The 27,650-nt window shown below is 34.1% G+C and overlaps 1 protein-coding gene across 4 annotated transcripts in view; it reads left to right on the forward strand.

Moving 5' to 3' along the window:
* The window catches only part of LOC143446488 (MAP/microtubule affinity-regulating kinase 3-like), a 52,308-nt gene extending 27,045 nt beyond the window's left edge, over positions 1-25,263 (forward strand). For 2 of the 4 annotated variants that reach the window (XM_076946138.1, XM_076946133.1), the window contains exons 6-22: positions 1,389-1,459; positions 4,227-4,283; positions 7,245-7,379; positions 10,671-10,772; positions 12,263-12,382; positions 13,550-13,649; positions 13,746-13,858; positions 14,317-14,458; positions 15,188-15,314; positions 15,389-15,470; positions 18,757-18,851; positions 18,992-19,099; positions 19,489-19,809; positions 19,951-19,989; positions 22,969-23,092; positions 23,184-23,333; positions 24,672-25,263. In XM_076946138.1, the coding sequence (XP_076802253.1) occupies positions 1,389-1,459; positions 4,227-4,283; positions 7,245-7,379; positions 10,671-10,772; positions 12,263-12,382; positions 13,550-13,649; positions 13,746-13,858; positions 14,317-14,458; positions 15,188-15,314; positions 15,389-15,470; positions 18,757-18,851; positions 18,992-19,099; positions 19,489-19,809; positions 19,951-19,989; positions 22,969-23,092; positions 23,184-23,333; positions 24,672-24,740 (1,955 nt within the window). In that variant the 3' untranslated portion in view covers positions 24,741-25,263. The remainder of the gene's footprint in view (positions 1-1,388; positions 1,460-4,226; positions 4,284-7,244; positions 7,380-10,670; positions 10,773-12,262; positions 12,383-13,549; positions 13,650-13,745; positions 13,859-14,316; positions 14,459-15,187; positions 15,315-15,388; positions 15,471-18,756; positions 18,852-18,991; positions 19,100-19,488; positions 19,810-19,950; positions 19,990-22,968; positions 23,093-23,183; positions 23,334-24,671) is intronic. The other 2 variants (XM_076946134.1, XM_076946135.1) reach the window with 2 other exon arrangements.
* The last annotated feature ends 2,387 nt before the right edge of the window (positions 25,264-27,650 follow it).

Here is a 27,650-nt window from a genome sequence, read left to right on the forward strand (position 1 = left end):
AGCTTGCGAAAGATAATTAATCAATTCGTACAGTATGTCCCTATCCTTTAAATAGCAAAATGCAGGAAATTTTCACATATATGAAACAATTAAGTCCATTTGACGTGTTGTTGAAAATTAATTATTAATCATTGACGTATTTAAAATGCTTTTAGTTGACATTCTATCATTTTACTAACATCCTTCATGAAAAGATTAAGATGAATCTCTTGATTTATTATCGAAATTTTGAGTTGTCTCACTTGGTTGATTTTTGGCTTTTTTTAAAGCGGTCGCTTTATTCTAAGACCTAAGTAGTCCTTTGGCAGGAATGTAGTTAAACGCAGTTTTCACTTCCTAAAAGGTTCCAGTTGCTCATGTCGGCTACCAAACGCTACATCATTATTTCGCTAAAGACTGTTCAAGAAAAAGAACACAACTTACACCCATACACTAAACTTGTACATGTAAAAATCTATCAGAGTTGATCGTCAATGCTCTTCAGCACAAAGATTTGCAAGTATGCCATCATTATCATCATAGAATGTTAATTACTGTAAAATGGTGTGCTCGGTGGCGAAGCGGTTAAATGCCTGACTTGTAGAAATGCGAACCAGGTTCGATTCCTAGTTGCACGTTATAATGCCTTTGAGCAGGATATGAACAACAGTTGCTTCTGTTGCTCATCCTGACCCAAATTGATACTGTTCATCCTGTTCAGTGGTCAGGATGAACAGTATCAATTTGGGTTAAAAAAAATAAAGAACAAATATGTTTGCATCAGAAGTTGCACAAAGACAAGCTCAGACTTTATAAAGACTCCCAAGTCTGAAGATAAAGATTGTTATGCCATACTATAAACTAGTTACTTAGCATTGATGTTGTATTATGAGAAAGCGTTGCAATTTTGTCCGATCTTCTGCAACAAAGAGTCCAGTGACTGGGGAAGTAATCACTTTGCAAGGCAATTGATCTGCGTACGCTTTTCTATTGATCATTTTGCTTAGAAAATGTGGAATTAAGCGAATGCAATGTAGCAGCTGAGATAAACAGTTTTAAGCGATTAACCCGAAGATGATTTTTTTCTGAACTTCACATTTGTTTGCAATGAAACAGTATTATGTATAAAACAGTATGAAACAGCAAAAAATTTGCATTTAAGCACTAATTAACTGCATTTGTCAGTATTTATCTCATGAAATCTACATCAGTGTGAAAGAGATCTAAAATACTTCTTAACTAATAAAACACTTGGTTTTGGCTAAGTTTTTAAAATAATTTTCACAAACTAAAATATCAATTCACTTTCCAAAAATATATTTCAAACAACCAAAACCAATTGTGTTGATGGATAGCATATTCTATCTTGCAGGAACTTTGATCAGTTTTTAAAAAATTTGCTTGTTTAGGTGAAGTGTTTGACTATTTGGTTGCCCATGGAAAAATGAAAGAAAAAGAAGCAAGGGCGAAATTTAGACAGGTATGTTATGAACACAGACTGCACTTCACAAATAGTATATTGGATGTACTAATTTCTCCACCCAAGCGTCAGTCATTAAAATTGTGTATTTGTATATACTGTCTTCATATTTAAAATATTTAGCATACTAATTTATAATGGAAGTAGTAGCAGTTACTGCATGGTGTGCAAGTGATTTGGCAGACTTTAGCTACACCTACGGTAGATATTTTTGCTAGCACACTCTTGTAACCATCGTTTTATGTATTTAAATTTCAGTTTACTAATATGCCATGATTTTCTATTTCGTGTATGCCTCTATATCTGATCAAAACATTTTTTTTGCTGATGTTATAGGTTGTATTGTTTTTTTATGCTACAGGCAACACCCAGGAAAATATGGCATTAACAACGTTTTGTAATCTTGATTGGCCAAAAGGCGGTTGTTACAAAAATTCCACTTAACTGAAAACATTTACTGTTAGGTTTTTTCAAAATGGCATGGACTCTACAGTTATTTATTTTTTTCTTCTTGCTTTTAAGGCAGCAGAAGGTAGTCGTACATGTTATTCATGACCAGTGCATCCACGTCCATGTATATCCAGGTGCTGCAACCATTGGACTGTTTTTTTCACAAGCTTTGTGAGATTTACATTTGTGTTTCAAGTCAAAGGATAGGGTAGTGGTGGATGCCATGCTTTGCAATAGAGGAAGGCCTTATGAGCAGGTTTGCTGTTCACCAACACTCTTGTGAAGCATACTGCTTGTAGTGTGAGGCAGTGTAAAGGTTGTCAAAAGTCACTCTGTCTTTACACATCAGATGTGAGTCAAGGGAACCTTTTGCAATTGGTGTAATTGTAAGTTGGTCCAATTCCTTGAGTTGGATTTACTAAGACTAACGAGTAAACAAGAGAGAGTGCTAAGAAGAGACACTAAAAATTAAGAAATTTGAGGTGATGATTTTTATCAGATGCAGCTTTTCGAACCAGCTGGTTGGTCATATTTTTGCTGCCCGGCCTAGCTGAAGCCTTACCTGATTGTACCGGCAGGAAGTTACTGGCAGTAGGGATTAAACATTCAGTAATTATCCTTTTGGTGCCATTGAGGGTAGCATCAGCCTTTGTGGTATGTACACAGCTACACCAAACTGGTCCTGCATTTTCATGGGCACTGTACACATAGACTTGCACGGCTTGTTGTGGTATCAATACCCCATGATAAACCATGAATTCAAGCATCTCAAAAGATTATTTTGTGCTGAGAACTTAGCACAGACAGCTTTTATGTGCTGTTTGTTCATAAGTTGATGGTCTAAATCAGTGGTTCTTAACCTTTTTTCCCCCAGCGCCCCTTTTCAGAGGTTTCCATAGTCTGCCGCCCACCATAATGAAAGGGCTGTGTTAAAAATTATAAATGTTTAGCGAAAAGACCGGCTTAATCACAAATCCGGTTGCCTTGTGTTTGAGAGAAGCGGTATTATTTAATAAACAGAAATAATAAGAGAATGGTTGATACACAAAAATACACATTAATAAAGCAGGAAAAATGTATTTAATGACTACCTTGGGCCTGGTGATAACTTGCCAACTTAAGTATATCAGGTTCAATATTTGATAAAAAGAGTCTCAGATCACCCCTTTTACATATTTGCAATCTATTTCTCTGCTTAGTTAAGAGTTGCAAGACCGAACTGAATCCCTTCTCTACCAGGTATGATGAAGGAAATGCTAACAGTAATAATTTGATTTTTTCCCAAAGATGAGGATATTGCAATTAATCACATAAACAAGTCAGGCTAACAACTGCAATACATATACAAAATTGGCTGGGATTAAAGCTGATGCACATTGCACAACTAGATATAACGGAAGGAAAATGGGCGTCAACAAAGCACATTTTAATGACTTCAAGCAGGTAACGGTTCACAAATCATATAAATCATTATCACTTAGTCCTAAATCATATAATTTGAATAAACAACAATGCTGATTTGGACGTTACACCCTAAACTAGCCCAAGCAGAAGTTTAACTAACAGACTGACTGACTACGTTTTGCGAATCAATTAAGCATCAGACCAGACAATGCGCATTATTATTAATTTGCAGTGAGGTTAATATCGTTACACCTTCTGAATATAGCGCCCCCTGAGTATTTCCGCCCCTCTAAAAATCAAAAACGCCCCCTGGGGGGCGATAGCGCCCACGTTAAGAACCACTGGTCTAAATAGTTACATTTATAGTTCTTGCTGCATTGTGGGGGCATTGCATTAATACATTTAGGGGTTTCAATTACCATTTGCAGTTTGTTTGCTTTTAGCAATTTAATGGTAATTGAAGAGAATTTTGACTCTACCCATTCTGTTTTTTTTCTCTAAGAGACCCGTAGACAATGTTTTTTAAGGATTATGTCACTTTATTCTTAACTGCATCAGTACGATGATACAGTTCCTGGATCATTTTAGTCAAAATGATTTTGGCCAATTTCGGTATGAAACATTATTTTTGATTTTTGGTTGGAAATTCTGCTAATTTAATGAATTTATGTAATTATGTATGAATTTATAAAAACTTTACAACAATTTCACATTGACCCATTAAACTTGCATAAATGCATTAGGGTCAGGAACAGAACATTTTAGGTCTTAGTCTCGTTAGTGCTTAGTTTGAGTACTTCAGCTCAGGCCATTCAGGTAATTTTTAACCGGGTTTTAAAATTTATTATTGTTGCAATTTTAATTCTCCTGAAATACATGTATATTAGTTATTTAACTGTTTTTATTTCTTCAGATTGTATCTTCAGTGGAATATCTACATTGCAAGAATATTGTACATAGAGATCTAAAGGTATTTCAAGTTTATTTTAGGTATTGTTATTTGACATGATCAGAATTGGGTACTACTTTTTTTTAGAAGCAATCTCAAGATCAATGCTCTTTTTTTAAAGTAAGAAAGGAATCACGAGCAGTGAGCTCACTTCTTTTTGAGGTTTATCTGCTTGTTGCTCTTTTTATGCACAAACAATGCTACAAACGCACGAAATGGATACAAATGACTCAAGTTTTTTTAAAATTGGAAGTTTTTAGACTGTTGTAAGACTAAAATTTTATGTAGTGAATTAAAAAATGACTGTTTTGAGACTAATTTTTTGCTCAATTTTCACTCCAGAAAGTTAGTAGCGAAAAATAAACACTATATAGTATATACTATACACAACACTAAGCACATAAGAACCATATGATGGTAGTTCGATGTAAACATTTTGTTTTTTAAGTTGTTAACAGTGGTCAGTGATAGAGAGATTCACACTGATGTACCAAGTTGTCATCATATTGTTGTAATTTGCTTCACATTGACGTTGTTTTTATACATTAACAAATATATGCTTAGAAAGGGAAGAATATTAAATTGCTAAATGTTGGCATTTACAAATCAAGAATATTCTTAACACTCTTATACTTGTTTGTAAATCATTTGTGACAGCTGTGACCAACAGAAAAATAACAATTACAACAAATAATAGTAAGCAATTGCAGTTACAGCTACAAAAATTTAACAATGCATATAAATGCGATTAGCTTTCAAAAATACACTGGAGTAAAAATATCTTTTAATTGTTATAAGGAGCGGTAGCTTGAGCAGCAAATTGAGTGCGATGTTTTCTTTATAGGAGAATGAAAATGCGAATGACACTCTTTTTACAAGAGTTGTTACCCAGCTCTGTATACCATATCAGATTCTTTCAAACTGAGCAAAGCCTTTCTGCAAATTTAACAGCGATATAAACCACCTCGATATCTAGATGCAATTATCAATTCACTTGCATTTGTTTTGTGTTCTTGTTCTTGTTTGTGTTGTGTTATTATGTAATTGGTTAAGTTGTTAAAGTGATTGTGTGTTGAGAAATATGTTTTATCTAGTTCCACCTCATTTAGTTCCTTTGTTTATGTAGAAATAACTGAAAAAGTGATTGATTAAACTTGAAGATCTTTACAAAGTGTTATTACGGCTAGCTTCGATCTTGTAAACTTTTCAAACCCGAACTGTTGCCGTAACCAATCCAATTGCTTAGCCCGTGGAGGATTTTTTATATATCTGTATCTGAACATGGGCTTTAGTATACAAGTTGTACTGGTTGGACTATACCAGATGCATCGGATCCCAAACTTTTCTTTTTCCCAGCGGCATTTGAAAACTGATAAACACTCACAGCCCCAAGTTAACCCAAAATTTAAAATTATTGCGTAAAATTTTTTCAAGCCAAAAGTGGATCCTAGAAAAAAAAGGTTTAGAACACTGTGCTGAGCCAATGTACTGATAACAGATCTTTCCATGACTATATTAGCAGCTATCTAATGTATCACCACAAACACGTGGAAAACCGAATACCGTATATACTCGAGTATAGGTCGACCCCTACTTTTTCGCCGAAAATCGGAGATATTTTTAATCTCTCGTGTATAACTCGACTAGCTTGTTCCCGGAAATACCATTCAGTGGTTCACCTAAGTATTGGCATCAACTTACCGCGAGAAAATTTCAAGGATAGATGAGAGTTCACCAATAAGTGACGCTAACTAAAATTTTTGTATCATAAACATTTATTATAAGTTATTTATACAAAACGGCCAGTAAGCGCAATTAATTCACAGCGAAGTTTAAGAGAACTATTGTTGAATTTGCCGAAAAAACTATCGGAGAGCTTTCCTTACTTTGTATGCGTCAGTCACCGTGCTGTCAGCTGGACTAAGGTTTTACTCTGGCTTGTCCCGTGTATAGGTGGACCTCTGCTTTTTGAGGTGAAAATCAGTTGTGAAAATCTCAACCAAAATTCTAGTATATACGAAATATATTTCGAAATTACTTTCATGAAGACATAGAAGTTGATTCTAATTTTTTATGAAATAAACATGACGGCATCCTGTCAATATGATGTGCAGTCATTATATTACATCATCATCAATTATTTTATTTTTTGTCTGATGGGGTGAAAAATCTAGCCAGTTATTTCTAATATGCACACGAACATCAATGAAAAAGTGACAAAGCCAACTTGAAACTTGCCTAAAAATAATTACGTTAATAATATAATTGCTAGTAACAACTAGTACGGCACAACCCACAATTAGTTAAATCCATACAACATATGTTGAAAACTTAGAGGTACTTAGACTTCCTATTATGTGCAGCAACAATAAATAAATAAAAATATATCCGGCCAAATAATATTAAATCAATCTTGGGCATTTCACCTGATTTGTCATGCTGAAATTTCAGTATATATCTCTACAGTAGATAGAGCAATTGACTGAATTGTGAGAAATTTCCCCAATTTAAGCTCTACAAATATCATACATCATCCTTGTTGCTCAATTGTATGAATTTTAATCAACATTATCCTGCCGAGGTTTAACAGAAATCAATACAATATTCAGCTTTTGCAATCAAGTTCAGGTTACTATAGGTCATGCCCACATGTGACATCATAAAATTTTTTATTTAGGTTTCTTTTAGGATTGTTTTTCAAATGAAATTTTTAGAAAAACAAGTCAACATTAGGTGCTGTAACTTAGAAAAAATTGTATCTACTTTTTGTAATGGACAACTTCTTATTAACTTTTTTTTGCTTGCAACAGTCACTTTAAATACAACAAAACCTTTATCTCTTCCATTAAAACCTTTTTGCCTCATCGATTCCTTGGCTTCTTACATTATTGTTTTTATGTAAAGACCTATGTTAGGCTATGTTTGCTTAATGCTTTTAGTATTCCTTATTAGTAGTATTTATCTTTATATTGTCGCTTACAGGCAGAAAATCTGCTATTGGATGCTGATATGAACATCAAAATTGCTGATTTTGGCTTTAGCAATGAGTTTACACCTGGTCGTAAGCTCGATACTTTCTGTGGTAGTCCACCATATGCTGCTCCAGAGTTATTTCAGGTCAGATACTGTTCCATAATATTTTAATGGTTGCTCTATAAGGAGTATACTGAATTGTTTAGTTTATTGAGAAACTGAAGTTTTGAACAATCCTGGAAAATCTCAAGACTTTTACTGTATGATTCTGATAATACAGTAGACTCCGCTTATTATGACCACCTTGGACCAGACCATTTTTTTCTTAATATCCGAATCATCACAATAACCGAAAATACCGTTTAACAACACCAGGAATGATGAAGTTAGGTACAAAATATAACAAAAAATATTGAATTCGTGTTTTATTTCATTAACATTAAACAGCTATATTAAAATGACCGTTATTATGTGAATTGAATATATACATAGCACATTTCTCGCGTTCAAGTTGCTTAATTGACATGAAAAAGTTACGAAATAAGCTGATAAAAATTGAAAAAGTAGAACGAAAAATTTTACATGGAAAAATTTGGGACTATACCAAAAAGGTCATGTACAGCCAGTTGTCAGGTTAAGCAGATTCTACCGTACCTTCTATAACTTATTTAGACATTGTGAAAATGGCATTATATGTAGCATTACTGTGGATTAGTAAATGAATCAGTTTAGACATATTTTCTTAGATCCTTTTTGAAAAAGAGATTAAATTTTCTTTGATGTAAAAGCAATTTTTTAACATTGCGAAAATGGCATTGTATGTTGCACCAGCAGGCAGTAATATCTAACCAGTCTATTAAGCCATAGTTTTCTAGGCTTTCTTAAATTATACTTCCCTAAAGTCAACTTATCAAACTTTTCTTACTTCTGAAGCTTGGTTAAATTTAATTTATGTTGTGTGTATCAATGTATTTTTTGAGCTACGAGGTCAAGTCAATCATAAAATACAAAATTATTGTTTGACATTTCTATCCTATAGTATACTCATTAATAGTGGGGGGAATAAGTGACATATTTCTTTGCAAGGTAATACTACCTTGAAATTTGGCAAAGATAATCCCGTGGGCATTAGCTTGAAAATTTAACATGGACCCAGCTTCGCACTTGCCTTTGTAGCATAATAAGTGTCGTCACATTATGTTTTACCACATTTCTTCTGACCTTTATAAACACGTTGGAAATTCTGTTCTAACTTTAAGCAGTTATTTGATATATGACAAGCAATAATGTGATGTCATATTGTATAACGTATGTATATGATGTTGTGTTGAGAATCATCACCGCACAACAAAACTGTTTTCTATTTTAAAAGTTTTCAAATCCGGGAGGAATGTTCGAAATGAAGGTCGAATTCTGCCGACGAGCAATATGCCGACGGACATATGCCAGTCGTGTCAATGCATAAATGCTGCTCTTATAAAAAGTTTAAATTTAGTCGATATGTGTAAATTTAGTTTTACGTTATAGGATATATGTCATCAGGGCTGGCCTTATAGGCCAATGCGACAGCGTTGTGTGAGCGATATGACACGAGCGATGTGACAGCACTGCTTAGTAGGAAAACAAAAAATAATTTTTATTATGCGCAAATCACAGTGTTATTTTACAAATTGTTTGCGAAAGAGAACGATTTTTCAAAAATATATCACGAAACAAAGTTTTGATGGGAGCTGATTTGCAAATATTTGGTTTACATTAACCAGTGTATTTAAGGGTGGGCATGGACCAAAATGTTTTGATCCATAGGCCTTTTTACATCTTTCTTTTTTGTTCATCACATTTCCTTGCTTGCAACTACTTCTCAGCAATAACCTATGGAAAATCATGCGGTTGGGTTATTTGGCGTTTCAAAATCATTGTATGAATGGCTTTACAAAATTAAAATTGATTATCCTAGATGATTCTAGAATAATCTAACACCTTAACTAAACAATTTCAAAGTTATTGTTTACTGAATAAAAATGTCCTTTGTCGTGACACGTTAGTGAAACTGGGACTGTACATTTACATATTGGTGTTTTCAGAGCCTACTTTTTGACTATTTCAAATATTTATTTTCATTCGATTTGCCTTTGCAGAGATTTTGTTTTTACCCAGAAACTGATGTTGCTACTTTCATGCAAAATATATTTTTCCTTTAAACACTTATTGATTGACCCAGAATTTATTCGTTGTTCATATTTGAACATGTTTTTGTTTACATGTATTTTAAAAGGCAATTCAACAAAAAGTTGCTTTCAGTTATCATAAATTTCAAGTTAAGTGAAGTTAAGTTAATGAGTTTTCACTGTACCTTCAGTTGGCAAGCATTTTTTCTATTACGTTATTTCCTCGTGTGAGCTTGGAATTGGTCCTATGCGTTGTTTGCACAATGCCATGATGCCGTATAATATGCTTCGGCTAATCTTTTATTACTCCTTTTTGTATTTTTTTACATGTATCCGTTTCACATGTTTGCTGATAATGGAATTGCAGATAAATAGGTTTCAACTACAAAAGATGTGATTATGCAAATGAAACCTAAGAGTAACAAATACAAAGTTTTCAAGGATAATTTATCGGACACACTTTACAAAGCTCTTATTACGTTGTTTTTGCTTCATAAATGTTCTCTCTGTAAAATATTCATGATATTATTTCTTTTTCTGCTAACCTTGTACTAGGGCAGGAATTCCAAATTTTGAATTAAACTTTTGTTTTGTTCATAACCCTCAACTTTCCATGGACTAACTATGTCTAACAAACTATCATAGAACTGCACAGACTGGATTTACAATAGCACTCTATGTCTGTCAGTGTATAATGCAAATACTTGTCAACACATTTTTTCTAGAGGCTTTTTATGTACTGGTATGTTTAGTTCATACTTTGTAACTTCACTTTGAACTTTGTAGTTAATAAGTCAACCTTTAAATTTTTCCAACTAACTAACAATAACATTTTTCTGATATATCTGATATAAGGTTAAAAATGTTCCGCTCCATTTCATACTGTTATGTTATAATATAAAAGATTAATATAAGAAACAAAAGATACTCTATTCTTTTTACATCGGCATATATTTTTTATATGCTTGGTAAATTAGTGAGCTTAAAAGGGCGTGAATGCGAATTTAAAGGAAAATGCAAAGCTGTCATTGAAAGTGAAAATCGGTTGCATCAGTTTGTCAACAAAGAGGTACAGTCCTACATGTATTGATTTAGTTTTGGCCAAATCACCAAAAAAATTCTGCAGAAACAGTATCTGACACCATTTGGCAAGCAAAAATTTCAGTGCGTCCTAAATTTTAGCATTAAAGATTTATAGGTTTTTTAACTACAGTTTTTATCACTCAAACAGTTGCAATAGTTTTATTTTCTAGTCTGTGTATTACAGGGAAAGAAGTATGATGGACCTGAAGTTGATGTTTGGTCACTAGGCGTAATACTCTACACACTTGTTAGTGGTTCATTGCCATTTGATGGACAGAATTTGAAGGTAAAAGCAATGTTAAATTTGCTAAGTACACGTTTTCCTGACACAGGCGTACATTCTAAATAAAATGTTTTTAAGGTAACTTCAGGCCAATAACAATATTTCTGATATCTAGAGTTAATCTAAAAATGATGATATTTCTGAACTTTTGTTTTAACAATTACTATATCACAAACGCTTGGGAATTTATATGAAATTTTTGAACATAGCTATTGGGTGCTCATATCTTGAAATGTCAAGGTGAGGTGCAAAATCTAACAAACAGCTTCACATCATTTCTTAATTAGGAGTGCTGAGATTTGAGAATCACAATACACATACATAATGAACAAACGAACCAAATCAATTTGAAACATATATATTATGCAGCCATTAGTTAATATTGCAACTAGTACCAATGTACAAAAGAACGACTTCAGCAAGATATCTTCGTTAAGTGATAATTAAAGAGGTTTTCTTACATACTGCGCATTATGTGAACAATTGAATCAGTATACTCTGCCTGTCCAATCGTAGGAATATTCAAACCTTGTATCTGAAGAATCGACCAATATCATAGTACTAGTCATTTTACTTATAAGCCTGCATGCGGTGCTTACCATCGAAGTCTGCTTTGGAAGAAGCAGCACATTTTGTGTTTTGATTGGTTGAAGGTATCACCCAGAAGCTTTGAAGAAGGCGTTGTTGGTTTTTCTCTTCTAGATTTGGTTCCAAATGGATTGGTTCCATTCTTTCAACAGTTTTTCTAATAAGTAATATGCAAGGATATAAAGCTAATTGAAAAAGTATTTGTTTTAACTTCAAGTTATCACAACAACACAAAGCTGGTCCATTTTGTATAAGGTACAGTTCCACTTTGTCTTTTTCGGTATATTCTGGTTTTAAATTTGCCATTATTTCTTCAAGATTAAGTCCAGTACAGAAATGTGCTTAATTTTTTAATTGCTGTTCCTTGGTAAAGGAAACTACAACAACTTAGCTGCTCTGTTTGTTGATGATTTTAGCAACTTATCAAGCTTAAATGGTTGTTCGCTTTTTTGAAAAATTATCTGTCTAGTGGCTATTGCAAGTCATTAGCACCGAATGCCTAAATGAAGAATTTTTTTCTATGTTGGTATGAAAAGGTCCATAAAGTATTTGTTAGGGATCGCAGGGCAAACCTGCGTAACTGTGCCGTAAAATTCACAGCTGATAATTATTTCTGCGAAGAAATGTATATTATTTTTACGCAGTTGCATTCCGTTGCAAGTAAGCAATGCAATTTTTTTCCATGACGTCAGAATTTTCATTGAATATATTACAAGGACCTTTAAACTATATTTGAAGGTACAATGATTTGTTTACTGCAGTAGGCCCACAAAAAGTTTTCAACATTGTGTGTTGGTTGCTGTTTCCTGTTCCTGTGTTAGTTTGCCAGGATATATCGTATGTCCCGCGCGTTCGGTATTAAGATGTTTTCTAAACTTTTCACCATTTATCACATTTATGTGTAGGAATTACGTGAACGTGTGTTACGAGGAAAGTACCGAATACCATTCTATATGTCTACTGACTGTGAGCATCTACTAAAAAAGTTTTTGGTTCTTAATCCTGCAAAACGAGGGACCTTAACGGTAAGATGAAGTTTCCTTTATTAACAAGTTTTTGTCTTTGCTGAGTATGATTACAATGCCATCTTGGACATGTTTTACTAAGAAGTGCAATCTTAAAATGATATTTAGCTCGAGTTAAACAGCATTTTACCCACCTAGAGTTCTAATGATCCATTTTTTTGAGGATATTTCCCTAACCCATTAAGGTGTGTTACTGTGAGGATAATTTTTGGTGTCAATAATATTTAGTCGAGCTTTTAGCAAGCTCTACAACTTGAAGTTCTTTTCGTTACTTCGTGATAGATAGCATATTTAGCAACAAGATATTGATAACCGTATCACAACAGCCCAAAAATTGAAGTGTCCAACAAATCCAGTTTTTTCGTTGTTCACACTAGTAAGCAAAAAATCGAAGCTTGACTGTACACTTTGTATTGTATTCCTAGCAGGACTGTACTTGTGCAGTACAGTTTACTGGTAACACTTCACAATGTTTCTTTCTCTCTTTCTTAGTTGTCAGTAAATATATGGGTGAAAGAATTTTTAATAATATGTAGATGTGATTTTTATGACGTCACAATGTAAAAACAATACGCTATATGATTGGGGTTTCTATTAGGTATGGTTGGCTAGCTAACACGTTTTGGATAGAATACGTCTTCATAGGTATAGGTAATTAGTAACATATAATGTTTATTTTCACCATGAGAATGTCAGACTTTTGGTGGTAATATTTTATTTACAACATATACAGTACCTGATGAATAAGCTTGTCATGTTTTTCTCCTGTGACAAATGTTTTGCATCGTAGACTAGAACATATGACGTCCATTTACCACTACTTCAATGTCATCCAAATTTTGTGCCATTACTTTTGCGTTTGGTATCATTTGCAACAGGTTTCATGTAATTGTAAATGCTTGCAGCAGTTATGACAAATTAAACACTCTGACATGTTTAACTTTGCTGACATTTTTCTTTGCTAATAACTGATCAAAACAAAGAGATGACAAGTGTTTAGCATTTCATTAGCACTGACACCATCAAATACCAGAAAGTTCTTCCTTAAAATCTTTATGTTTAAGTTTGTTCTTTGTATGAAATGTGATTTTTTAAACTTTGATGTCAGGTTAACATAATTTTATTTCATGGTGTACTATACTTCTTATAAAAAAATTTATTGTGAAGTCGGTAATGCAAGATAAGTGGATGAACATTGGACATGATGATGAACCATTAAAACCTTATCGTGAGGTCCCTTTTAATGACCATGATGACGAGCGATTACGTGAGTTTTTAATAGTGTTTCTAACATTTCTCTACTTTAAGGTTTTTACCACAGTTGATCAAAGTTTCTTTTGATTTCTATTTATTGTTACATTAGAATCAATGGTAGAAATGGGATATGAACGGAGTGAAGCTGAAAAATCTCTTCGAGAACGAGCATATGATGACCCATTTGCAACTTACTTGTTATTGGGTACAAAACAATCTGAGGTTAGTGCAATGTTATCAGTTCAAGTAGCTCTTTTTATCAATAGTACAGATATATGTAGTGAATGAAATTGCAGTAAATATATTGTTTTTACCATTTTGTGAGGGCGAGTTCACTTCAAGTATTTTTTACTTATAATTTTATAATGCATCCTAAAATAATAGTACACAATAATAAAACAGTCATTTGAGTAAAGCAACAATATAGTAAGTGCTTGTTCACAAAACCGTTCAACTTGAAAACACTCAAAACTTTGAGAGTTCCACATGTGATTTGAATCAATAATATAGTTATATTTCTCTCATCCTCATCCACTCGCTTTGCTTTTTTCCATTTTTTCAAACGCGAGTATTAGTGAAGGACACCATGTAAGAAGGTTTAATAATTATTGAATTATGTTTTGTTTTAAATAACAATCTTAGCACAAGTTCTAACATGTGTCTAAAAATAACTTTCTTAGTTGTGCGATTCTACTACATCTCGGTCTAGTAGCGCCCTCTCTCTGAAGCAGATAGGACAGCCATCACCTTCCAACCCACAGCCACGAACTGTGCATCGTAGTGCATCTACTAATCCGAAGCAACGACGAAAAAGTACTGAAAGTATGTTTAAAAGCTACACAGTAAATACTGTAACGATATTTTTGCAAGATTTTGCTCTCTCACTGTTGTCAGTTATTGTGCTTTCTTTTTCAAAAGGTATTTTTATTTTTAAAACTTACACCTTAAGCTGGACCCGGTGTGCGCAAACTTAATGACAAAGTTTGTTGGCCACATTGGGTGTTGCGTTCATCAGATGGGCAAGCTTGTAAGCATTTATGATGTCATAATTAGCTGTGATGCTATTTTTGTCGTAAGTGCGATGCCAATCTTGGAAAAAATGATTGGCAGCTAAGTTAAAAGCTTTTGTAGTAAAAATAACCCATTTTCACAAGCGAGTATGGACTGTTTGAAAAGGGTCTCTTTTTGTGCGTTGGTAACATGTTCGTCACTGTAAACTGATACATGTAAATCCAATGGAATCCATTTGTTTATAAAATGATAATACTCGCTGCCTTTCTGTTTGTGATACCTTACGAAAGTTTGATTTGTGTTGTTTTAGTTAATTAAGCTAATGAATGAAAATATTTAATGTTCGGTTGTTTCAAATAACATGTGATATGACAATGATGTTAAGCTTTGTAAGGCCTTTGTATGTAGCATGAGGCTCGCTAGTCATACTTTGCCCATTCCCTAGAGATGTTATACTACATATAAAGTCTACATATACTACATATAACTAGATATTACACTAGATATAACATTTAGTTAACGAGTTAGTCCTGTTTACAGATACTAGAGCAACAAATAACTCTTCAAAAGGTGTAGCAAGATCCACTTCCGAACATCATCATAATTTACGACATGAAGATTCCCAGAACACTGCCATACCTTCTCTAACTGAAGACGCGAACACCGGGTACAAAGAAACGTAACATAATCTACTTTGGTGAATTTTGACAAATCTTTGTGTATGGATAATAATGTTTTTAGAAATGCACCACTTCTTGCATCCGCTGCTTCTAATCCAAACAAAGCTGAAATTCCAACTTCTCAAAGACTTGAAAGTGGGAAGGTGTGCTTTAGCATAACTGAATTTTTATGTTATACAATAAAATGCTCAATACTCTCTGACGGTGTTGAGACTTCAAACAAACTTTGCAGTTTTTTTTTGTATATACAACCCAAAAAAAATCAAGCAGAAAACTTTGAAAGAACACTGCTAATGTGATTATTGGGTGACATTGGTTAGTTGTGTTTCATTTTATGGTAAATTTAAAGGAAGCTTTATGATTGATGCATTTTTAATTTTAGATGTGATAGTTAGGTATTAGCAGAGCTGGGCAACCACTCTTAAAAGACTGTCGCTTTTGCTTGTCAGTGAAAAAAGGGGGTTGCTCATGCTTTTGCTCTAATATAAAAAGAGCAAGCTCATTTTGCCACTTAGACTCACGCTCCTTTTAGCAACTAAAAATTAGTTTCACCTCGGTACTTTTTTGAAGACCATTCACATTTATACACCGCTTACATTGTAAAACATGTGTTTAACTGCCACTTAGTAATATTACTTATCATTATTTGATGTAAATGTCAAAAAATTTCTCAGATTCCGATGTTAAAAAGTTTTGTTTTGGCCATATGAAAGGGTAAACTGAAAATGTTCCATTGCCCTTGAAGGTTTTATATGCTTTTAGTGACAGACAGTTATAACCTTCTATCATTAGGCTAAACTACCCGGATATTGAAATAAACTACTTATATTTTTATGACACATTACTTCAAAAGGTGTTGCTAAATTGATGGTAGTTTTTAGAAAAAAAGAAAAGTTGAACATTTGTTATGTCGTCTAATGGAATGTGTTCTCTTGGAGAAGCTATGTGTATGCTATGATGAGAAAAGTGTTTACGACAACGGATCATGTGTCAGTGATATTTCAAGTGATAATGAAGAGCTAATGATTCAAGCAGCTCTTCTGATAACAACTAAGGGTTTTGTGCAATTGTTAAGAAACAGAGAAACTTGGGCTCCTCTGTTGTCTGCCAGAGCTGTCCGCACTAATCCATCTAACATTGTGCGTGTAAAACCTGAAGTCAATCCTGCTCTTCAACCTAGGCCTTCTAGAAGTTCCTACAAATGCAATGCTAAAAAATATACAAGCACATACTACAAGAGAAGCCAAGAAAATTTCTATTTTCTTTGAAAAAGTTTGAAGCATTCATAGCATTGCAATACGCCAGGGGAATATACGGCAAAAATCGTCCGGTTGAGTTCTTGTGTTACAAAAAATATTTTCTCACACAATGGCAATGGATTGTTTTTTGAAAATAAAAAGACTTCTGACGTTTGACAACAAAGACAGACGAAGTCAGAGATTGGCAACAGACAAATTTGTACATATCCGAGAGACTTTTAAAGCCGTTATTTCTAACATCCTCTACAACTACTCACCGAAATGGAGCCTTACCATTAACAAACATTTGTTCCGAATAAAAAAACAGATACCGTATTTTACGGACCATAAGGCGCAATTTAAATCTTTTTTTCCTCATAAATTGATCGTGCGCCTAATGTATGGATCAAGTAGTGCTTTATTGCCTACACTGAAAACCAGTACCGATACTATTATTATATAAATAAACCACCGTCTTGGTATCACCGCTAGATATTGGTATCCACAGACCATGTAAGACTAAATTGCGAGTTGCGTGGGAGCATTGGATGACAGACGGCGAACACACGTTTACTAAGACAGGGAGACAACGACGGGCAAATTACGCAATTTTATGCCAATGGATCATAGATGCGTGGCTAAAAATATCAGTATCCACTATCATGCGATCATTTAGGAAAGCTGGGATAATCACTGAATACTAATAATAGCGATGAGGCAGACTCTGACAGTGACGAGACAGATCGAGCGTGATGAGCTTTATACGGTAACCCATACTCCTTAAAATACGTTGCGTTCTATAGCCCTGTGCGCCTTATGTATGAACAAAAAACTAATCAAAGCAATTTATTGACAGTGCGCCTTATGGTCAGTAAAATACGGTACCCATTTGTTGCTTTTATGCCAAATAAGCCGGACAAATCTGGCATGAAATTTCGAGTTTATCCCCAAGTATGTTTGCAATTGTTTGCCTTATCTTGGTTTTTTTGAAAAAGAACAGCAAAATGGCAAGCCTCTTTCTGAAGATGTGGTGATGCGACTCACAGAAGGCTTTCACAAGAAAGGATACAATATTACGATAGATAATTTTTTCACAATCTGTGGAAATCTGTGAAAACTGTGAAAATCTGTGAAAACTGCTGGGTTGTTGCAAGGAAAATACACGACAATTGTTGGAACTGTCTGTGCCAATATCAAAGGAATTCCAAAAGAAATAACCTCAGGGTACAACGAGAAGTTTTCCAGCAAATTAATGACGAAAAGTGCTTGCTTGTAAATTACCAATATGTAAGCAAAATAAAAACGTTAATTTTATTTCAACCTTGCATGATTATCCAGCAATGGACTCAACAGAAAAGAAGAAACCATTTATTATTCATTTTTATAACCACAACAAAAATCTCCCCAGACCTTATGGGAAGCGACGTAAATGTGCGTTTATTTTATTTTTAATTCAGGTTGAATTTTTTTCTTGTGCGCAGCACAGATTTTCTGTGCGCGGAGACCGTGTCAGCAGTGCGCATTTGCGCACACGCGCAGCTTAGAGGGAACATTGACTGTAACCATTTGCCAGCACTCCTGAAAGCCAACCTGCGGAATATGTGTTACTGGTGACTGGAAACTTACTGAGTGCAAGGAACGCATCTTTCAGCAAGAATAACTATTAAGACATTTTCAACAATACTGAAATTTTTGTTCTAAGAACTCACAATTTGTTGTAATAACTTAGTTTCAAATGCAAAAAACTACACGTGTCTTTTCAAATAAACGTTCTACAAGTGACCTAGAGTGATGTTGTTACACTAAAAGAGTAGGTGTTAATTTTGACACTTTCCGTCGTTAACGGTATAAACTTTCTTCCATCGTTCAAGTGTTGAGGTAGGTTATTAAACCACATTGCAAACAATGTTTTCTGCGATTGTATTTCAAAAAGCAACAATGTAGTCCAAGAACTGAATGTAAATACATATTTCAAATATGTGTGCAACTGTGCATAAAGGGCTCAAACGTGCTAAAAACTTATAGGTGTTTTTTTTTAATAAAGTATAACCAAAAAGTATGTTGTGTAATCACAAATCTCATGCAAAAGTTTTTAACTTTAACTCTGTTGTGTAAGTTCTTTTATTCTTGTTAGTTATATGCAAACACTAGTTTTATATTTACTTATCATATATGATTGCATTACAAACAGCTTTGGAAAAACAATGACATGGCAAGACGAAACACTTACGTGAGCAGTGAACGAAAAAATGATAAATTGAGCCATGGCGTGATATCAGATATATGGTGCGCTCTTTATAGCTTTTTATGTATGATTACAGTACATGCAAAAGATTTTACCTAACATTGATATGTGGTGTTTTCTTGCTAATATATATGTTGTTTTGAGCACTTATCAGTTCCATTACTTTGGCTACTTTTTACAGCACTACGGAGGATGTTGGAGGTAAATTGCGAAACAAAGTCCAAGGTGGTAGTCTTCCTCCTAGTGGAAAAATACTTCCTGGTGTAGAAGAATCTCTTTTGCGCCCAGCGTAAGTAGATTGACAATGAAGGCACTTGTTTTATTAGAATGATGTTTTAGATTTTCGTATTCCTGTGTTTGATTGTATTGAGCAAACACGACCTAACATCGTGATCAAGAACAAGTTTATTAAATTCATATGTAGAAAATGACTGTGATCTACTCAATTTTCTTGTATTTCTATTTGAGTTTTATAGAATATGACTAACGCATGGCTGATTTATGAAAAATTACTTTGCAAATACAGATACAAATAGTTTTGTACTGGTTGCACATCAGTTTCCTGTTCTTTTATTTCATTGAAGTGGCTTGAGGACACTGATTTGTTATAACATGTTCAAGGTACTTCAGCAATAGGCTTCCCATAATGCATATCCTATTTTTTACATTTTGTTGTAGGACTTCCCCTGGAAAGTCCTCACCAGTAATACGTACAAGTAGTACTGCAACTGGAGCTCGCACATCTCAAGCCAAGCATACAAGTTCTACTGCATTTCCTCGGAATGCTAGGGAGCGTCGTACTTACCATGGTCCTCAGACTCATGATAAACAACGGCGTACTGCAACCTATAATGGTCCCCCTCCATCTACATCACCATCTGTTATTGAAAACCGCATTCATGGGGCAACTGACCGGGATAGCATTACCACAGGAGCCAGCACTTCAAGAGAGAGCTCTGGGTCATTTTTGAGTAAACTGTCTTCTAAATTTAATAGAAGGTAATTAATTATCAAAAATATTAAGTTATTTCATTTTTTCCCATGCTTGGTGTGTTTAATTGCACTTTAACTTTGTTTGTGATGTGTGTTAAGTGTAGATGTTGTGAGTCCTGTAGGAGTAATTTTGATGCTGCTTTTCAGGAGGTCATTGCGGTTTTCGCGTCGATATGAACGTGAACGGTCAGTAATTTGACTGGCATGAATCAGCATGTAAAAACTGATAAAAGTCTTGATACCCATTTTTAACATACTTTACTAATTAAACATTCACAAAACATTTTTCTTCCTAATATTTGGTTACTTGGTTGTACTTTTTGATGATATTTTTTTGTATTTCAGTTTAATCTTCATACTGTGTTATTCTTATAAACATTTTCAATATATTATACAATTTTGCACAGTAGGAAGTTGCTTCAGTGTGATAAGAGGTGGGCAGTCCGTATTTTGAAAGCATCGTTGAAATGCTACCGGTACTTGATAAAACGAGCGGATGGTACCTGTATTCAGTGCTTTAGTAGTAGTAGCTTTTGTATATAGCTGATCCATCTGCAGATGCAATGCTTGGTTCTACTGTGGCCCCGCTACAGCTTACTCCAGTTCAAAACATTTGTGGCCTAATTCCTTTCAATTTTATTCGAAATTTGTAGATTAAAGACGGACAGTGAACAAAAAATGTCATTAAAGTTTAATTAAAATAAACCTTCGAAAATCATTCCTATGAAAATCTTGAAATTACATTCACAGTACCAAATAAAGGGGAACTACTATTTTTTCTTGAAAAAAGGAATTCAGTACACGTTTAAAAAAGGACTGGTGGTTTCGGTTTTGAAAAAGTATCGCCGTACAGTAATTCGGTACCAGAGTACCACAGTACTGCCTACCTCGAGTATGATGCGATTATGTTTGTCTTTAAGCCAATTTCTTTTCGTTTGAATTCCATTATAATTCACCCAATCTGAAACTCATTGTCATGGATTTGATCTTATACTTTCTACTTCAAACAGTTATTCCAAAAAAATTGTATTGGTAATCACATTTTTCTGATATCTCTTAAATTTTTATTAAAAAGCATTCAAATTTTATAAACAAGTTTACATATGAAAATAATTATTTTCCTTCCAATTGCATTACAGTACACAAAGCAAAAAGCAACTCCTTACAATTTGGCGTGTAAATTTAAGCACTACCTAAGTGCAAACAGTTCCACTTCCACACTCTAGATCAGGCGTACACAGCCTGCGGCCATACAAGCGACCACGGGTAATAACTTTGAGGCCATACACATGTGTGCTATAGTTTGAAAATGTAGGCAGCTAACAGTTGAATATCAAATCAGTAGTGACGTGCGAAGAACCGAAAGCTGTAGTAGTGTAATGGGATAAAAAGTGTAGATAAAAGCAATGAATTGTAAATCCTACTCCTTTAAAATACATAATTTATAAAAAATAACTTTGACTCATTGATGGCTGTTAGTAAAATGAAGCATACAATACCGAAAAGGTTGTGCATCCCTGCTCTAGGTGTCATCACAGAATATTAATTTATTATTTTGTTGCATTTAAATTTCGGTTTAGTGCAGCTTTGATGTAAATCAGTTTATATCTGGTCACTAAAATGAAGCTTCAAATTACATAAGAAATTAATACAGTGTTGTTTTTTGATATCTCTTTATCGGTAGTTTTCAGTTCGATGGTATGTCCATAAAGTCAAATTTCATTGACATATATGTATTTTTTAATATCCAAAGACTATGTGGACGCCCTGTTTAATTCAAAGTCAGTACACTGACTGAAATTCATAAAATTATGCAATATATGAGTATTTTTTACTGAATGTATCTCAAACTCACAATTTTAAAAATATGTTTATGCTTCAGTAGTTTGTGCCATATGCCCTCCAACTTTAACCTCTCTTCTGAAGTTTATTTCTACCTAAACAGCATTTCAAAAGTAGTAAATACTTTTTGTTTGTTAGCTGTTAATGGCAATTTGAACACTGCAATCTCTAACAAGTTTCCTAACATATAACATCTTTTTTTATAATTGTAATTTTCAGTACTTCAGTTAAATGTTACATCTTGGAAATACGATATCTGTTTTCACTCAGGCCTGGCTATTCTAGGAGAATGATCGTTGCACTCCTGTTCTATTAGAGCGCTACCAATCTTCTCCTCAAACGAGTGAGATGTGCACTAAATTAGGTGCAATCTTTTTTGATTTATTTCCAAAAAATGACATGTTTTGTCATTTATTTTGTGTGCTTTCAAATTAGTCTTCCTCAGACAAACAATGAGGGCAATTTTTCCCCCTGCCAAAATTATTGTGGCCAGGCCTGATGGTTTCGGTAGAATACTTAAGCCTCGTAGAGTCATAGGTAAGTAGTTGTGTAAAGGTACTACATAAAAACGAATTTGTAGTGATTTTAACTAAATTTTGTTTCATTAGTTGATTGTTTGAAGTGTAGTTAAACATATAATGTAAAACGTTATAGGCAGGTTATTGTTTGCATTTGATGCAGAGGCAGTTTATGTAAACATCGCAGTGAGCTTCGATTTTTTTCACAATTAATTGTCACACATGTCAGCAACACCTCTACACAAACTATTAAAACTTTAGCCTATTTTTTGTGAAAAGAATGTTATTGAATTCTGCAACTTTTCGAAAGGCTGTCCTCTTACATGGGGAAGAGGCTAATGTTAAATGTGTTAAGTTTCGGATAGCCAAAGTGATTGCCTGAAATCTATTTAAACCAACAAGCAGGGGATTTGGTATTTATTTTGACGGTATCACCATAATTACATTTTGAACGTTTCTAACAAATCTTTGACATGAATTTCAAATTTTGTGATCTTTGGGTGATCATAATGGATTGTCCTTTCTTGTTTCAGTACAATTGTTAAAAGGCATGCAGAAACATTGCAGTAGTTTGATTAGTATACAAGCATGGGTGACCAATTTTTATTTTTACTGATTCGCAAACTTTGGTTTAGCTGTGTGCCTATTGGTTGAATATGAATGGCTTGGTTTAATCAGGTCCCCTTCTAATGTTGTTTGTTTCACTGTTTTATAAGCTCAGAGACAATTAATCAAAATGCGTCATGTTGTTCATATAAATGCTTCACGTTTGACTAAAGTACTATCCATGCAACTTATTTTGCAGTAACAGCACTAGAGGGGTACCTGAGTCAGAAAAGGACACCAAGCCGAGGTCTCTCCGCTTTACTTGGTCAATGAAAACAACATCTTCCATGGATCCAAAGGAGATGATGAAAGAAATTAGAAAGGTAAAAATAATTGCTTCAAAGATGTGCATGAAGTGTGCAGGTTTAAAAAGTAAAAAAAAGTTCATTTAAAAAGTTTTATTTTCTTTTGCAGGTTCTGGATTCTAACAGCTGTGATTATGAACAACGAGAAAAGTATTTGCTCTTCTGTGTACATGGCTATGGCCACGAAGATAATTTAGTTCAATGGGAAATGGAAGTATGCAAACTTCCCCGACTTTCTCTAAATGGAGTTCGTTTTAAGGTGAGAAATTCTTAAAGAAAAAGTTCCCAATCTTACTACATATGTTAATAATGTATGGAACTACAAACTAGTTTGTAGCGCCCTCACTTGTCATTACAGCTAAGAATGGTACCAAGAACGCAAAGGGCCATATCTGCTACAGCAGTGTTGGAGCTTCCTTCTGTCTTGATATGCTTAAGCTTAAGTTTGCTCTGTTAACTAGTAACGCTTCTCAGAAGGCACTGTTTCCTTCAGCACACACTGGTTAAAACATAATCTACCACTTTATTCAGTAAAACATACGTCTTTCATAAAGCTTGTTTAAACGCGAATAACAAATAACGAACTTAGCACATGATAAACATCAGCAACTAAACACTTAGTCCAGTTGCTGAAGCACTGTACCAATGACCACCATTGAAAACGTGCGTTTACAGTTTACACCATACGTGTCCAACTCCCGGCCTGCTTTACAATGAAACTTGGCCCGCAATGTTATTTTATACATTGAACTATTTCCGGCCCGCGAGATCATTGTACAGTATAACTTACTTTTATCAAGCAAGAAACGAGATTGTAACAAATCGCGCAATACAGCAGTTGCCACACAATACGATAGAATAAATAGATTTATTATTACGCTTGTAATCTGGGCTGCTTTTTTCCTGCTTTTGCAAGGAGATGAATGAAACATAATGACGTATGAGAAGAATAATGAAAAATAGCCCAGATAAAAATCGTCAAAAACATCAAAAATTTGGTTTTGTTTTGCTGCCTGTTCCAATGGATGTCACAAAACGTTTTAATCAAGTTTTGTCCCTACGGCCCGCGGCGTTAAATAAGTTTTGAGTTTTGGCCTCTGGTGCGATTGAGTTTAATTGACACCCCTGGTTTACACAGTCAAACACGAAATCAAACGCGCTCTTATGTGAAAGTAATAATTAAATGCAAAGCATGTGAGACGGAGTCGCTACAATTTTATACAACACCTTACATTTTTTATCACTATGATTTGCGATTTATGTCCAAGCAACAGCTTGTAAGCGTTTTCACCAATTTTAGTTGATAACACTGACGTACGACAGGTTTTATGGATATCATATAAATGCTTTGGCCCGGTCTGTTTTGATCTGTGTTTTTTCGGAAGTCCTTAGTGTGACAACATTTGGAAATAACCCTCTGTTGATCATTGAGCGTTATAATGAGACCTGGCGTCAATCGGTGACTAACGCTTAATGAAAGCTCTCAATTTGTCTGTGTTTTTGTGCGTTAGTGTATGGTAAAATATCGTACTCTTAAATAGGTTTAAGTTCTTCGTTTGGTGTCATTTCTAATCTAGTATTTTAATTTTGCTTTTAGAGAATATCTGGAACCAGCATCGCTTTCAAAAACATTGCTTCAAAAATTGCCAACGAACTGAAGCTCTAGACCTCTTATCTAAGGAAACTACTACGATTTTTACAATTAGATATGGCCTAAACGCGAATAGGCAAATTTGATGAATATCTCCCTATACAGACAATTGCAGAGGCTAATGTTATAGAAAGAGTAAAAGCGGGAGCTTTGTATGTACCTCGCATCAGATAGAACCTTTCAGTTTGCTTAAATTTGCGGATGCATATCATTTCAGCACGTGCATTACGGTCATTTTTCAAAATGCTTTCCTGCATCTAACGTTAATTGCATACCGCATATTACTATATATCCGTAATTGAATGGCACTCATTTCTAAGTTATGTTTAGTATTGTAGATCGAATTCCATATGTTCGATGTCATTTCTACTTCTCGATCATGAATGCATATTATCTGTGTCAATAGTGCGTTTCGTGAACCGTATGTTTAATGTTTGCTGCGTAAAGTCTTTAAGTGTTTTGCCAATGTGTAACACCGCCTGGTGTCAAGATATCAATACAATATTTTGCCATTGTTGTAAACACTGGCACTGACTGCTCGAAATGTTTACAGTTTGTGGTTGTTATTACTATTGTAGAAAGTGGTGCAAGTGTGGTACAGTGAAATACGATTAAGCTCTTACAGCAAAATGAATAGTTGGTTTTGAAAAACAAAAACAAAATTTACCAATCTTAACTGTTGTTCTAATGGAGAAAAGGAGTATGCTCCTGTTTCAAAGCAGCGTTTCCTTGCTGTAGAAAAGATAATTTATTGAATTCGTATTAGATACGTTGTCGTGTATGTAATGTATACAGTATACACGCAATGGCGAATCACAGTTGTTTCTGATATCTGTTTTCTTGCAGTTTTTGCAATTGCCCTTGTTCTCACTCGTACTGCATGTATTCAACGCTTGTGGTCGTTCAGCTATTGAATCCGACACCTTAATAAAACAAGATGATATTCTCAAATGTTGAGATAATCATCTACAAGGGTATCCAAACTACATTATATTTGTTTTGCGCTGCGTACATGCAGTCAAAAGCGCTCAGTTTTAGTTTTTATGATTTTTAGGCCCTGTAAATTCACTAACGAAGTGTGGTTGTAAGCACTCTGTGTGCGACTGCTGGTTCATCGACTAGTTCAGTTTTTTCAAACAGCGGTGCCATTTACAACACTAAGGTGTGTTTATGTTATAAGCAGACATGAGTTTATTTACAAGTTCGGGGGGTCACGCAGCCCATAGTTAAAGATGGCGGTTAGGTTAGGAGAATGGGTAATGCAAAAAGTTGATTTAAGCTATTTAGGGTTTAATTGAAGTGTGGTTTAGGTTACTCTGTTATAACATTTAAGTTTGGATAACAAACTATGAAAAATAGGTTTTAACGTATGCTACGTTTTTTCCAGCGTACTAGTTACAGCGAAAACTAATGTGTAGTCCACATTCATGTAGTTTGTTACTTACATCTACGAATAGGGTACAGTATAGCTGAGTACGCCAGCTAGGCATTACGGGTTCTAGAAAACGCTTCAAGTGTGGTTGACAACGTACAGAGTAAATGCGGTCGAAAGATTTCACTTGCAGTATAGTATAGAAAAGGAGGGGATTGATAAAAACGATAGGATGAAGTTACTTCGCGAAGTTTGAAGTGACCAATCAATTCATAGTAATTATAATTTTTGAAATAAAATTAGCTTCCTCCAAAGAAAGCGATAGATCTGAAAATTTCCTTCATAATTCCCAATAAAAATCTTTTTTAAATGTATCTGTGTATTTTATTGTTGTTAATTTAAATACGCCGGGTCATAGTTTCGACCAAACATCAATTGTCAACGGCTTCTTGGCTTTAAAATAAGATAATTACAATTGGAAATGCTTTTTATGGAGTATTTCTCCGCGTCGTCGAATATTTGACATTAGACTACGTTTGAAACTTTGAAATACAGGTATATGACGGAAAATTGCCCTTATTTCCTATAGAACTTGCAAGATGCCCGATTCCAAAATTCGGGCCCGAATTTATACTCACACTCTACCATATTTGAGTTGTAATTTCACTTTCTTTACACGATTGTGCACGCGCACAGAGTGCTAAACACCTCCGACAGAGTGGAAGCGCAACTTAGAAAATAATAAAAAAAATGGGATATAGTTTGGTACTCTGAAGGTTAACTTTATATTTTTCCAAAAGAGCTTTCGCAAGCATAAGCTTTCTTTTTCAGATTTATAGATTCTTTAGATCAATAGATTTTCCTAGAACATCTGAAAAAGCAAGCTTATGCCTGCGAAAGCTCGGTTAGAAAAATATAAAGTTAACCTTCAGAGTGCCAAACTATATTCTGTTTTTATTTTATATTTATGCAGTTGTACTTTCAGATAGATATATACAACTAAAAGGACTTTAAGGAAAAATGAATAGAAATATCTAACATAATATAAAATGTAGGCCTACACCAAAATAAATGTAACATTATCTGAAAATAAAAAATGCTTTTCAAAAGAAAACTGTATTAACACTTAAATTTTATATTAATCAATTACATGGACCAGATTTTATCGGTTTAACAAATTCAGGTGTTATTTTGAAATTACCAAAATTACAAACCTCAAAGCAAGGTGTAAAGGTCTAGCATTACCTAGAACAGTTAGTACGGTAAGATGTGGGGAAAAGTTCAATACTTTACTGAGTCACAAATGACTGGAAAAAGTTTATTGTTTGGTAAAAATTTACCATTTCAACATATTCTAATTTTAGGTTTGATTTTATAATGTTTAATATAAAATGTACAAACAGAAAAGTTTGCCTTCTAGGTATTACGAATACTCACTCAATTTGACAGAAAATCAAAATAAGAAAACTTGCAAATGCATATAAAAATAACTTTTTACATAAAAATTTATTTAACGGAGAAAGTACATTAAAATTAACAAAACAACAAATTGA

The sequence above is a fragment of the Clavelina lepadiformis genome, chromosome 2, assembly GCF_947623445.1.
Source record: "Clavelina lepadiformis chromosome 2, kaClaLepa1.1, whole genome shotgun sequence".
NCBI classification, from domain to species: Eukaryota; Metazoa; Chordata; class Ascidiacea; order Aplousobranchia; family Clavelinidae; genus Clavelina; species Clavelina lepadiformis.